We start from the raw sequence: 14,264 nt of genomic DNA on the forward strand, positions 1-14,264 counted from the left end.
GGAAGAGGAAAGCAAGAGTAAGAGACACGGTATGCGGGAAACTTCACTGCAAAAGAAACCCCAACGTTTCTTCACCTCATGTACCCAGAATGCAATGAACCAAGGTGTTCCTTCGACCCACCCCCACCGCCACCCACCCAACAAAGTCTTGGGACATGAGAGTCCGTAGGGTTGGGCTTGGTTCAGCTTTAATGCAGACAGACAGACCTGCGCCTTGCCACATGACGGCACTCCTTAGGAAGCAACACACTCAGAATACGAGCAGCATAGTTAGCAGCCACGGTCAAATGTGCCAACACGTCGACCCTGCGGCGATCGCGGCGGATATGCAACGGCATAGATTTGGAAAGTTACAATTCACAGAGGGAACGTATTTTGAAAGCTGACGTTGAGCAAGATCGGATATGGTGGATTGAGTCATCTAAAAACGATGCCAGTTTTGAATAAGAGGGTGGGGGGACTTTAACTCGTTTCTATGCACCAAAATCCCTTCCTGAGGACACACCACGGTGCAGTTAAAGTTTGCGTGGGTCAGCCAGTGGGCCGATTCTAACGTGGACGTGGGTGCACCGTTGACCTCCTCCAGGAGGTGCCGCCAGAGACACGAAACAAGAAGAGAGGTTTTACTGTGGGAGGAGGTGGAACACCGGAGTTCAAATCTCAAATCTCATCAGTAATAGTCAACTGAACACATCCAACTATTGAAATATGCTTGAGAATTGTGATCATGTTTCCCGACATTTGTAGCATCATAGTGAACTTGAGCTTCAAGCCGACACACACAAGTAGCAGGTCTTAAACAGACAACATTTTCTCACTAAATTTGTTCTTTTCAGTCCCACGCCACAGCAAGTCAAGATGAATTACAGACATACGCCATAACAATACCCTTCTCCCAGGAGAACAGCCCTAACCAGAGGTCTTCTGATTCAGTCTGCTCTGACACAATCACCGTGAAACGAGTCAGGAAGGTCGGAGTCACCGTATCATAACCCAAATATATACACCCAAAACAACAACGCATAAATCCATGCGACACAAAAACTAGACATCCTTCAAATGTGGCCCCCGCCTTGCAGTCGTTATACACCAACCCCTCGGTCATTACAAGATCCCTGCTATGTTAAGTGAGGGGGTAATGATGGGGAAAAACGTCTGTGAATACACTTCAGTAAGCATGTCCTCTGGAGGACTTCATGAAGATCAGGACAGATTGACACAATGAACACACACGGCAGTTCAATCGAGCGTCGTTTGAGTCCAGGCGGGCCACGGAGCCGACTGAAGTCATCTGTTGACTCAGCTGATTGATTATAACCTCGTCATTCAACACACACATCAGCCAATTAGCCTCAATACGTACAGCGACCGATTGCCAACGAGAGGTTGGCGCAGCTGACTCTCAAAGCAAAACACACTCGAAGCATAACGCATGAAACTGCGTGTTTATGGCCCAAGTCACCGGTCGACCGCCGTCACCGCCGGTTCACCCTCAATTGGTTCTTCCCAGATCATTGCTGGATGATGTAAAGGCCTGTATGGCACCAGGCGGCGTCCGGGGCTGTTCCATCGCCCTGGGGGGGGGGGGGGTTTCACTGCCTCTCCTGCCAACTGTGGACATGGCTGATGGGGCCAGGCAGGGCTATGTCCCGAAACAGAGGCGTGCCGCCAAACACAACGGTACTGCTCCAGTCTCTCATTATTGTATTCTTTGACGAATTGCTCCCGACTGAAATAGATTTAAACGGGGGCTTAAACTGTCTGAAATTCAAACACGTCTCTCAATGAGTGATGTTGGATACTTAGTCATAAGTTTGTCATATATTTCAATGTAATATTCTTCATGCCATGTTTAAAGTGTTGCTGGCATTTTGTGTGGGCGCGACGATGGTGTGACCCCGAGTAAATAAACGTCAGTCCCACTGTTCACTTTCAAGGGGTTTTATAGCATAACATCTCACAATTTACCCAGTGTCGTTTTGTATGCTTGAGAAGATGAATTATTTAACGTCAATTTAATCGAATAAAGATCAATCTCTACTAGTTGGTATGCTACGCATGGATGCATTAAGAGAGCTCTAATGTCTGACAATAATAAAACATTGAAATATGACGATGTTTATACTTTAACGTGACACGGTAGCCAGAAGACGGCTTCACAGTGTAGAGCTGAATCCCTAGTAGCAGGGTGTTCTCCTTCCTACCCAGCGTGCGGCTTGACGAGGAAAGAAAAGGCCCAGATTAGGTTTCCTGTGTTCAATGGGGCCACCAGGCTAGAAAGGAATTGACTTACCCATTGTCCCTCCACATGCAATCCTGGGTTTGCTAAGACTTAGACATGCTTGTGAAGTACTCGGTTAAAAACACATCTTGGGGACATGATGCAGCGAAGGCAATAACCCGGCAGTCATTTTCAGTCATGCAATATGTTCCATTAGCAGGAATGAATTAAACCGCTAAATGGTAAGTATGTCAGAGCTGTATCAAAGCAATTAAGCAAACTGTTCTTATTTCAACACACAAGTCTGTCTGATGTACTGCATCGGACAGCTGGGATCTGGAGATAGACTCTTCTGAATGTTCCTCTACACTGCCTAGCTTTCACAAACACACACACCAGCTACAGCTGTGCCGCCTAACATTAAAGCTGTGTGTGTGTGTGTGTGTGTGTCTGTGTCTGTGTCTGTGTCTGTGTCTGTGTGTGTGTGTGTGTGTGTGTGTGTGTGTGTGTGTGTGTGTGTACAGCTGGCAGTGGAGCTATACTCTTGCGCCCTGGTGCCTCAGAGAAACTCCTTCTTTGTCGTGGCAACCTCCAAGTTCTCTGCCCAACGAGGAGCATGACCAGAGATGACTCACAGGTACCACATCTGCATGACTAATATCACATGTTATGTAAGCACACAATTAGCTTTGTAGCAGGTGACTTGAAAGATAATCTTGGCCTGGGGGGAGTATAACTTAAATGTAGCAGGTTATAAAGGTAGCGCGAGCAACCCTACAATCAAAGAAAGCAACACACAGTAAGCCATTAAGGTTTCCGTTTCTGATTATATAGTGTCGCTTGCCAGATAAGGGCCTTTAACTGCTAACCGACAAGTCAGTCAGCCAATCAGAAGGGTTCTGGTGATGCAACAGTGGGGTAGCAGTACTTGTAGCGTGCAGGTATTATGGCCGTGGAATCTGTTGAAGGATGTATGGACAAGCTCTTCACTGTGGTGTAAATATCCGGCCTTCTGCATAAACACTTAGCTAATCTTTTCACATTGGACGGGTTATCATGCATCTTTATCTTAATCCAGCGGCTTTAGATCAGATCCAAGCAAACTGAAGAGAATTAAGATCCCAAGAGGAGATATAGGTTTTCTGTGGCATCGCAGTAGCGCTACTATAGAGTACCACTCTACACATTCTCCTGTGGGTTTACGGCCCACTAATCTCAATCTGTTTGTGCTGTTCAGCCACCTTGCATATAAGTACAGTGCTTTATGGAAATCCCTAATATTCAATTGACCTACCATATTTATTTGATAGTTCCTTTATCCAGCAATGCTTTTGGTCTTCACTCAAATACCCATTGCGTTTATGCCGGGGATCGAACTGGCATGTAGTAACCAGTCTAGTTTTCTGTTTGTCAGTGTATGGTTGCCGTTAAGTGCATTTTCAATGGATTAGTTGGATCAAGTCAGAGAATTGTAACACAATTCACAATCTATGTTGTGATATAGATGGATAAATAATGCTCGGGTTGCAAGGGTTTCTTATATTAAACTATTAATCACTAATTGCAGAGATATGCGCTGTTGCTTACTGTCTTACTGGTGGTTGTACTGATGTTTATTACTGGTGCTTCTATTTTATGTTTTATCATTGATCTTATATGGTGACCTTGAGTGCCATGAAAGGCACCATTAAATAAAATGTGATATTATTATGCACAGTAAAGATTAGCTCTCCCCTTTGATACCGTATCAGAGAGTTGTAGAGAAGTTCAGCCGACCGGTTTGTTGAAATCTGGAGTATATTCTCGCCAGCCACAATACAGATACTGGCCATGGGAAAGCCAATGTAATTGGGCTTCAATACCGGACACGATTTCTCACAGCACAACCTATTTCCCAGTGCATTGCGCAGTCAAGGCCATTTCCATACAACCAAAGATGATTCTATGCAAACCAGGATCTGTGTGTTTTCATTAAGGCAATGGGGAAAAAACAATGTCGCAATAATCATTTTGAAAACAACGTACCCCTGAAATAAATCTCAGACATTAAGGTTGGGCGACAATGCAGGAAAAGATACTGGAAATAGTGGGGCAGATGGCGAAGTGTGTGTGTGTGTGTGTGTGTGTGTGTGTGTGTGTGTGTGTGTGTGTGTGTGTGTGTGTGTGTGTGTGTGTGTGTGTGTGTGTGTGTGTGTGTGTGTGTGTGTGTGTGTGTGTGTGTGTGTCCATGGGGAGGACCCAGAGAACAGTGTGTGTCCCTGGGTGTGTTCTTGTTAACAGACATTCGGGCTGTAGCCGGCGACTACACTCCCAAGTTCCAACTGACAACCAAACCGCAGAACCGAAACTCTTCCACAAACACCAAATACCCGTCCACAGAAGCAGCAGCCACGTCCCGGTTGATAGTGTTGATGTCTGGGTGGATGCGCGGGGCTACTTCGGGTTAAATGCCTTCCTAAGCCAAACATGCAACCAAGGTGTGTTGCTTCAGTCAGCAAATACCAAAAACAGACCTGCTTCGTGTCAAATCACTGTTTGTAGTAAAAACATCTCACGGAATTTGAAGAGTAGAGAGAATGAGTTAGAGTAGCAGTAATGATCAGCTGTGGGTCGCCACGGCACAGGAGACCAAAGAAGTGCGTATTCATTAGTCTGATGGACGCCACGCATGAACGACACGAGTGCAATGGAGTCTCAAATGTCCTGGTCCCGATCGGGAGGGCAGCCCAATGGGTATGGAGGCACGCCATCAGACATCGATACCTCGAGGGCTCGAGCCTCCGATTGGGCTGAACCTGAGGCCTGAGCCTCCAGAGTTTTTACTCAACATGCACGAGTACAATGAACCTTTTATTTCTGAAAAATTTAATGTACATCAGAATATGATACGAATGAGACTATTATGATATTCTGCAATCGGATCCAGGATCCGATTGCAGAATATGATACAAGCCTCATTTGAGTCATATTCTGATGTACATTTCATACATGTTATATAACATTGACAAAGCTTAATTTCGTTTTGGGAAATCAATGTCTGTGTGAGGTATCAGGTATGAGGGGTGTAGGTTTACCCCTCATAGACTTGGCATTGATTGTGAGTGTAGCGAACCCTCACCATTTCCCCACCCTTTCGTATTCAGGCCACTTCAGGCTTTTACCAGTTTGTGTGCAAAAGTATTACTCGAGATTACATTGAAATGCACCAAACATTCCCTTGAGTTGATGGACCTCTGATCCCGAGCTTGAGCATTGGTGCCTGTTATTAAACTACATAATAAACATCGTTTTTAACGATCGGATTAGATCATCTGCTTCTCTTTCCCCTTGAGAGGCACAAGAGGCTTGCAAGATGGGGCAAATCCATTTTTGATTTTGCAAGTGCGTCAGAATTGAAACTATTTAGAAATTTTCTAGCCAACTGTTGAAGCATAGTTTGGATGTAACAGTTACTTTAAAAAGTGTAAAATCACCCATATTCACAGCTACCCCATCCTAAACCCATGCCATTCATCAGATGGTCCCGGTGACCCGGGATACTGTCGGCATTTCAAAGACGGAGTCTACTACTGAAGTGAGATCAGAGGAAGGTTTACAGCCGAGCCCCAGAGTGCTGAACACACTGTTGAGCGAGTGGCGTGAAGCCCTTTGGGACCCATCTGTTCAACTCCTTCACTTGTCTTAGGGAGTACCTCAAGGTGAAGATGAACCAGTATGAAAAGCATTGTGTGCTCAATGCAGACAAACCCACGTCAGTGTTTACCCCAGCACTATATGGGTAAGGCCGCCTTGCCACCTTAACAACAATAGGGCCCCGCCTTGACTACCAATTTAAAAATAAGAATAATATGTATATGCACTTTTTTTTTTTTTTATATCTTTTTTTATTATTATGCATCAACAAAGTGCAAAACTCTCATAGGGAAAGGAAACATACTTCCATCAGGTACAAAAAGTAAAGATAAATAAACCCTCAAGGAAGACCCCCCGCCCTGTGTAGTGTTCCTGGGGGAAACACTGCACGTGGAATCCATAGTTTTAGTCCAACGCAGGGTTTGATGTTCTGCTGATGTGTGATGCTGTATGGCTGCAGGATGTTGTTGGTTCTGATGGCTTTGTGACGTCAAGTGTGACGCATGTCTCTTGACGATTTTGTATAAGAAGAGGTCTCTGACCTTTGAAGTGTGTGGCAACCGGATAAAAAGAAGAGAAGGTCACACGCCCCGAAACAGGAGCTCTATTCACTACGGCACCCCAAAATACACAGGAAGTCTTAAACTTATAGTCCTCGAGGGGCGTCCATTATACCCCGGGGAGAGGCTAATGAATTGAACCAAGGAAACTTATTTGTGGTTTACCGATTGCTGCAACCTGAACAATGGCTCTCAAACAATCCTCGACCACATTTCTTATCCTGTCCACACAGGACAGGAAACCCAGGACTGAAAATGGGTCCAATAAAAGCCATTTATAGTGTATAGATTAAAGAAAGTGTTACTAAAGCAGCTTCTGCCCTTGTAATTCCCATCCTTATCGGAACACGGCGGCACAGAGATGCGATGTTGTGTGACCCGTCGGTGTAATTGGTGGCCGTGCACCGCGGTGCACCATCATTTTTTTTTGCCCTCTACTTTCGCAAAACAAAATAATGTGCACTGAGGGAAAGAAAAATGATTTCGAAGAAAGCACAGGCGGACTAAAGAAAGTAGAAATGAATCTGACCGACTCATGGCACAGGGTGGTGAGAAGCGTGGTGCGTGGTGTGACACAAGAGTTCTGGGCCCCAATCAACAACAATCAAATCATCACACATATTTATTCGTTTTAAATTTTACTTTGTCCTTTCAAATCTTAACTTTGACTCCTTTTTCAGGAGTTCCCCTATCATTCCCCATTTGTTCAGTCAAATATCTTTCTCCACAACATGTACAAGCCTGTCTCCACTGTTCTTAAAGAATGCAGGGAGGGAGGGAGGGAGGGAGGGAGAGAAAAGGAGAAAAAAATGGTGGCCAACATTTCACCTCCTGCAGCTAGAGAAGAAAGCATACATTTGTTAAAAAAAGGTCTTAGAGTGTAAGGCCCTTCTGAACAGAAAGGCCTCTCAGGGAAGGGAGAGAGAGAGAAAGAAGGGGACAGACGAAGTGTGTGTGTGTGTGTGTGTGTGTGTGTGTGTGTGTGTGTGTGTGTGTGTGTGAGAGAGAGAGAGATCACATACACAGTGGGTCAGGTTTAGTGTGTCAAGACTTTTTTCAAGAGAAAAAGAGTTTTGCAGTATTCCTCAGTTTGATCACATTTCCTTTGCTCTGTCATGTTTCCAGATGATTCATTGCTAGAGCGATCCATTTAGATGACTCGGCCAGTGACCAAAAATCAATCATAGTGCCAGAATTGGACCTTTAAAACAAAAGGCCAACTTTGTTTGTTTGGCAAACACTGGATGGCAATACTGACATTAACAGGAAGTTGTTTAAATATAACGCAGCACAATGGACATAGAACCAAGGCCACTTAACAGAAAGCTCGCTCGTTGCCTCGCTTATCCTGATGATAAAGGCGACAGAAAGAAAGCTTTCACAATCCGACCGCTTGCTCTGGAGGCGTGCTGATAACCGCTTTATGATTGAGTTTCTGCAGAGCCGGTCCATCCGTCCCCCAAGAGACGCTGAGACAACATGGTCCGCTCTGAATCAATGGAAGAGATCAACACCCGCACAAAGCAATCAAGGGGGAGAAAAAGGTAAACAAACAGGCGCATCGTGAGGGACCACACAGGCGCCACTCGACGCCTTCACTGAGGAGCTGGTGTGGAGGGTGGCGCCTTAAAGGTCGTATCAGCCATCCTGGGCCGAAACATAAATGATCACATTCATCTGATCTATCCTCACGATCCGTTAGCTGCCCCACCACATAAGCCGGCCGTCAAAAAAAATGCGCGCCTCTGTAGGGCAGCCTGTGCTCCGAGATCGCACACAAAAACAAATGGTACTACCGACCACTCAAAACCTAAATAAACAGCATTCCAACCAATCACCGACAAGGGGGGGGGGGGTTTTCCGCTTCGTTTATGATAGCTTTTACTGGATGAAAAAAAGCCAAATACTGTCCCAGCTATGCTAAAGTGAAAAAAGTAAGAAACGAAGTTGATAACAATTCAGCGACGACCACGCGGCCGCTTCATAGAAGAGGAATGCACCATCTCTCCTCTTCTGAAACCCGTCCTGACCTGTTAAGAGTGAGTGGTTAGCATATCGTCACGCAACACAAACTCACTGCTGTGCTGACACTGCTCTGGTCTTTCCTGTTGTCCAGTCGGCTGACATGTCGATGCTGGCCAGGCCACACTGGATCAAAAATGAAACCTTGGCCGTCTTTAAATTGAAAAACTTCAAAATGCTAATTAATTGTTTGGGTCACATATTCAATATATTATTGAATTTGCAAAATATTTTTGCAAATCTTTTTTGGTTTCACGGATGGCAATTTAACTGAACGTTCCTTTTGTTGAACGTAACGATCAACTAAGCGAGCAACCTCATACATCACTGGTGCTTAAAGCTGTGAGGTTAGTGACTCAAAACTTATTTGGAGTACAACAAATGAACACGCCCTACATCTATATCATAAATAAGTCCTGAATCCTGATGTCCCCAGAATGTCTAGGTTACAGAACCATGGTCAGAAGCTTATGGTCTGGTAATACCTTTGCACACAAGTCTAGACAAGGAATTTCCTCCAGTACGGGACAATAACAACAGCAAAGCGCTTCCGCCGTGAGCTTGAGTATAGCTCTCAAAGACTACCTACCGCACCTAAACAACGTTGAAAATCCACAGATTCAGATGGAACAGTGGGAGGGTGAGTCATTAGTCGGGCCGTGTTAACGTATCTGTCCTGCTTGTGTGACCGTTGGCAGATATGTGGTCAGCCATGCGTCTTGGCATGTCAGTCCTCCCTATTTACAAAACCCTCCCTTCTCCACTCCAGCAGAGGAAACACACAACTAGTGCTGTGAAGTGCACCAGACCCAGACCAAGCATGTTAGCCTTTCGAGGAACATTTTAGCTAGCTGTACATCTTATTAAAGGTCCCATGACATGCCACCAGGTGTGAGTGTGATTAGCCGTTACAAGCCGTTTTGAAAATCTGCCCCTTATGACATCACAAGAGGGCGTGTCCACCTAAATGTGTGCTGGATAGATCAGTCTACCAGCCTACCCAGTGGACTGTAGCAAAAGGTTGCTCATCCGTTCTAACGGCTTGTAACGGCCAATCACACTCACACCTGGTGCAAGTCATGGGACCTTTAAGATCTATAGCAGCAACGTAATTTCTGCTTTTGTCCTCATACATGTCGAACCAACTGTCCTTGGGAAACGCGTAGCTAACAGTCAGCACGGACTGGTCTTTCCGGTTTGGAACGCAAATTAACACAAGCTGGAAGCAGCTCACCTGACTTCCGAGACAGCAGCCCGGAACCAGGCTTGAAAACCAGTTTTACAAGACAAATGGGCCATGCCCTTGTCCCCCTTCGGGAATATTAGCTGCAGTTTAAAAGAGAAGAGTGGCACATTCCATGGTAGTTATTGGAATGCTGCGTTGTGTTTTTTCACTGTGAGATCACAACACACACACACCCACACCCACACACACACACCATTGAAGGAAGCAGGAAAAGTGCAAAGATGTGTTTTATGTGAGATGCCCAATGACAAACAACCATGCAGACCTTACACAGCAGGAAAATAGATGCAAAGATGTAACCCTTTCCTTACATTTTACATACAACCGATTCCTACAAACCTCTGGACAGATTCAAAACAGCTCCGACATCCCTCTTATGTCGTTTCTAACATCGACATGCCGCTGGTCTGGGCTTCACTAAAGCTCCCATAAGACTCCCATATTTAGGCACCATACAAACAATATGGCAGCCAAGCAAGAGCTGTGAAGCTGACATGCACTCAACAACCCTGTTGGCTTGAAGCCGCTGTACAGTGCGGCGGTTCGGTCGTAGAACCTGTGCGATCCATTCAGAGGAGCGCTGAAGAAAAATAGGGAAGGTGACAACAAGGTTTTCTACAGTCATCTACTAATCCCATCTGATACAGCAGTTTCCCCACAGCCAGGTCTTAAGGGCAGGGCTAAGGAGCTTTAAGCCAGCTCAGGAATGGGGACGGCGTTTAAGCTACGAGAGCAGACATGAAGCCCACCTTGTCCATTAGCAGACGCAGGTTGGCTGCCTTAGGGGGCTATTGTTTCGTCATGCGTTTTAATAGAATGTGTGTAGATAATAAATCATACAAAATAAGTCAATATTCAGCCTGAAGTGAAACGATAGTGGGGTTTATTTATTTTTTCTCGCTTCAACCGTATACTATTTTCCGAGGACTGGAGCAAACCATTGTCATCACTCACAGGAATAAATACCGGGGGCTCTTGAATCATACATAATATATAATCAAATAATCGGATAAACCAATGAGATGAAGCTGTCGAAATAACAAAAAGGGAGAACTCCGCACCTGCACTACAATACAATTGTCGACGAGACAAGTGGCTCTGTACGAGGTATGGAATATTAAGCGGTTCACCCACACACTACGCTGATATACTTCACCACAGTGTTGCAACCCCCTGCAGCTTTTATAAAGAATGAACGCCACCCCCAGACACTGACAAATATGTAGCAGGATTTTCCAGTTCAAAGTCTAGTTCTGAGTCCTTAGTCAGTGCCGACCCGTTGCTGAACAGGATGCATACAGACACAGGACACCTTTGGGAACTTTGTCAACCAAAGGAGTTATGCAGTGTCATCTGCTGAGCCTCCCACACGAGGGGTGGGTGGTGAAGGCAAGCAGTTGAGATGGGACGTCGAAAGATTAAAATGGTATTGCATCCGTCCTTTACTACACTATAACCGAGGAGGGTGAACACGACGGCAGCACGCCAATCATTGTGGTATCCGAGCACACATCCCCTATAGTCCAAGCCAACATGGGCGGACATGGTCGAAGCCTCGTCATCGTCCCAGAAGGGCCAGAACCTCACCCCATCAGCGATGATGCCAAGCTAAGCAGACCGCCGCACCCCAAATGTCTGTTAAAAGAGAAGAAGATTCTGAATGTACATCTCATTGGTTTACTCTGATAACCCAACACTTGCTACGGCAGTGGCAGTATTTCCAGCACATCGAGCATCAGGATAGAGGGTGAAAGACAGACGATCGCCACGTCAATCCCGGTGCAGCTAAGATTGTTTTTGACCTCTGCAGCCCACTGCAGCGGTGTTACTGTGAGAAGCTTCACACCAGCTCCAGCGTTTACAGTAAACAAGAGCTGGCTGAGCCAGACCCAAAACTAATCTGTGTAGGCTGCAGTGACCCGCTGACATCGAACCAAGCTGTGGGGATGTTTGAAGCTTATGCTCCACGGAAAGAAGTGTGGGTGTTCTTGCCTTGTACTCAAAGGCGTTCAGTTAAGAAATGCCTACATGGGCTGACTTTCTCCATGCAAAGTTGATGAAAAATGGTTTCATAGTTACTTCATTTGATTCGTTTTACATTTCATAATACCGTAGTAACTCCCAACGGATGGAGACAAGGCTTGATCTGGCGTTTTAACTCGCCACTCATCACAGGGTTGAGGTCACAGTGAACACATTCTACGCCGTCTGACCTAACAGCAGTCAATCAATTCACATCTTACTTTTGCCGATTCAGATTAAAAAAAAAAAGTGTCAAACTCTCACCCTTCATAAAAGAGTTGTGTCTAAACAAACAAAGGCGTTGATTGGCCCCACAATGTCAACCCTCCTGAGTTAATCGGTGACTCTGAAGTCGCCCCGGGTGCAAAGTGCACAGCGCGACGTCTTCCACCCCGCAGAAATTATACAGCCCAGTGTCACTGCTAAGTACACATGGGTAGGGCTCCGAGCAAACCTCCATTTATACGGCACTGGAAAATGACATGCTTCCCCCGGTCCCCTGTCATTTGGTGGGCAGTGAAATATGATGAGGATTATGTGGTTCCCCCACATAATAGCATCATACTTCAGAGACCAGGAATGGTAAACTTCTTCAAAAGTCTAGACTATGTTCCACCCCGAAATCGTCTTCCAGGCGTTAGCACTCGAGTGTTGCTCCGAACGACAGCTACGGTGACGATTCCTCATGAGAGCTTATTAATCATTCCTAATTGCTGCTTTGGTGCCATGGCTGCGAAGAAGGAATCCTGCAATGTCTAACAGACGCACATGAAGGAGGACAATCCGAGCCACGATGTATGGGGCGGGATGGTTGCCTAGCTTTGGGCAAGCTATTTGCAAAGGCTGGGCCCCGCCACTGGTTCCCAGAGAGGGGACACACAAGAGGCCGTGTCATTAAGAAGAAGAAAGGAAGAAGGAAAGGTCATGTGGGCCATCATCAATAATTACAACGACATCGATATAGCATTTCACTTACGGCATACCATTATGAGGCACCGACGTCGCAGACAACAGTGACTCTCTGCAGAACTGCCAAAGAACCATTGGCATGTTCATTAACTGAATATACAAGTTGATTATCAACGTGCCTATTCAAATATGGAAAACTATACTGTGCAATTTAGACACAGTATAGGTTTGTTGGAATCAGTTGTATGTCAAACGTAAGGAAAGGGTCACAACTTTACATCTACTTTCCTGCCGTGTTTTGTAAGCATAGTTCACAAAATACTTCAGAATTGTCCACTTACAGATTCCCTCGTCCAGTGAATAAAAGCCAGTCAACAAGGCGACCTCAAGCCAAAGAACCCCAATCCCCGTTCAGTCTCGCCCTGGCACAGCCCCTCCCTCGCCCGCCTCGTCCCTCGTCCATCCTCAGCACCGGCGCTGCCCCGGGCGGACAGCTGTCCAAACAAACGTTACGTAGCCGGGGTTTATGTAATGTAGCGTGGCGAGGACTAAACACATCCTCTTAGCTATACCCGCAGCGCTAGTCATCACCAGCATCTCACAGTGCTTGGCGGTGTGTGTGTGTGTGTGTGTGTGTGTGTGTGTGTGTGTGTGTGTGTGTGTGTGTGTGTGTGTGTGTGTGTGTGTGTGTGTGTGTGTGTGTGTGTGTGTGTGTGTGTGTGTGTGGGGGGGGGGGGGGATGCGAGAACGGATAGGGGGAACTGGATCTTAACTGCCCGTTTGCCTCGGTGCCAAACGGATGAATGAGTTCTGGAAGGGAATTGAAGTCGGGGACGGCTGCTTCTTTGAGTCCTCTGACGACGTGGAGGAGGAAGTTTGAGCTAAGCCCGCAAAGAACTGGCTGTTAAGAGAAATAGAGAGGGAGAAGCAGACCGGCGGAGCGCTTTGTAGGAGAGAGAAAAGGGCTCGAGCCGCACTATTGAGAGTCTCACCGTAAGAGACGGAGGGCGGAAGGAGAGGGGATGGTGTGCTACGCACGCAGACGCGCGCGCCGCAGCGTACCGGCGTGGGCCGTGCTCGCGAGGCGTTCCTCCTCGATGTGGGGACGACTGAAACGAGCCGCGGCTGCAATCGACGCGTCGTCTCCCTGTGCCCGTCGCCGGGGGCGAGCTGTGTGCAGAGACATGTGCATGCGACGGTGCTTCGCTGCGACGCCTTCGCGACGCCGCGAGCGAGGTGGAACCGGGGCTGTGTGGGGAGAGCTGCCCGCCTGATAAGCAGACCGCTACGTGGCGACTCGGCGGCACACTGCGGGAGTCACCCTGCGGCGTGTGTTTGGCGCTCGATGCGTTGTTCACGCTGCGCCGGTGACCGAGCGACTGCACCATAAATAACGCGCGTGGGAGAAAGTGGTGTTGGGTGGGGAGAAGAAATAAAACACACACACGTCACCGTGTGCATGCATGCATTGACCGGTACACTACAGAGTGACTCTTTCCACATACTTCTCTCACACACACACACACACGCACGCACGCACACACGGTCGAAGCCCCGACGGCGTCAAAGAGCCCCTTACCCTGCGGCGGTCCTCTGGGTACATACCGTCCTGCCTCGCGGCTGGGCTCGGCTGCAGCAGCGAGGGGCTCCT

The 14,264-nt window shown here is 46.9% G+C and overlaps 1 protein-coding gene and 1 long non-coding RNA gene across 6 annotated transcripts in view; both read right to left on the reverse strand.

The window, feature by feature from the left end:
* LOC132462467 (rho GTPase-activating protein 12-like) overlaps positions 1–14,264 on the reverse strand; it is a 42,443-nt gene that overhangs the window by 19,303 nt on the left and 8,876 nt on the right. The window contains exon 1 of one of the 5 annotated variants that reach the window (XM_060058024.1): positions 14,219–14,264. This exon is cut by the window's right edge and continues 1,564 nt beyond it. The exons of the other annotated variants lie outside the window; for them this stretch is intronic. Coding sequence (XP_059914007.1) covers positions 14,219–14,264 — 46 coding nt within the window. The remainder of the gene's footprint in view (positions 1–14,218) is intronic. 5 annotated transcript variants of the gene reach the window in all.
* Positions 4,307–14,203, reverse strand: LOC132462468 (uncharacterized). The gene is made up of 2 exons (XR_009526847.1): positions 11,265–14,203; positions 4,307–11,003 (listed from the first exon to the last, which is right to left on the reverse strand). It is a non-coding gene; the product is annotated as an uncharacterized LOC132462468 (long non-coding RNA).

The sequence above is a fragment of the Gadus macrocephalus genome, chromosome 8, assembly GCF_031168955.1.
Source record: "Gadus macrocephalus chromosome 8, ASM3116895v1".
Lineage (NCBI taxonomy): Eukaryota > Metazoa > Chordata > Actinopteri > Gadiformes > Gadidae > Gadus > Gadus macrocephalus.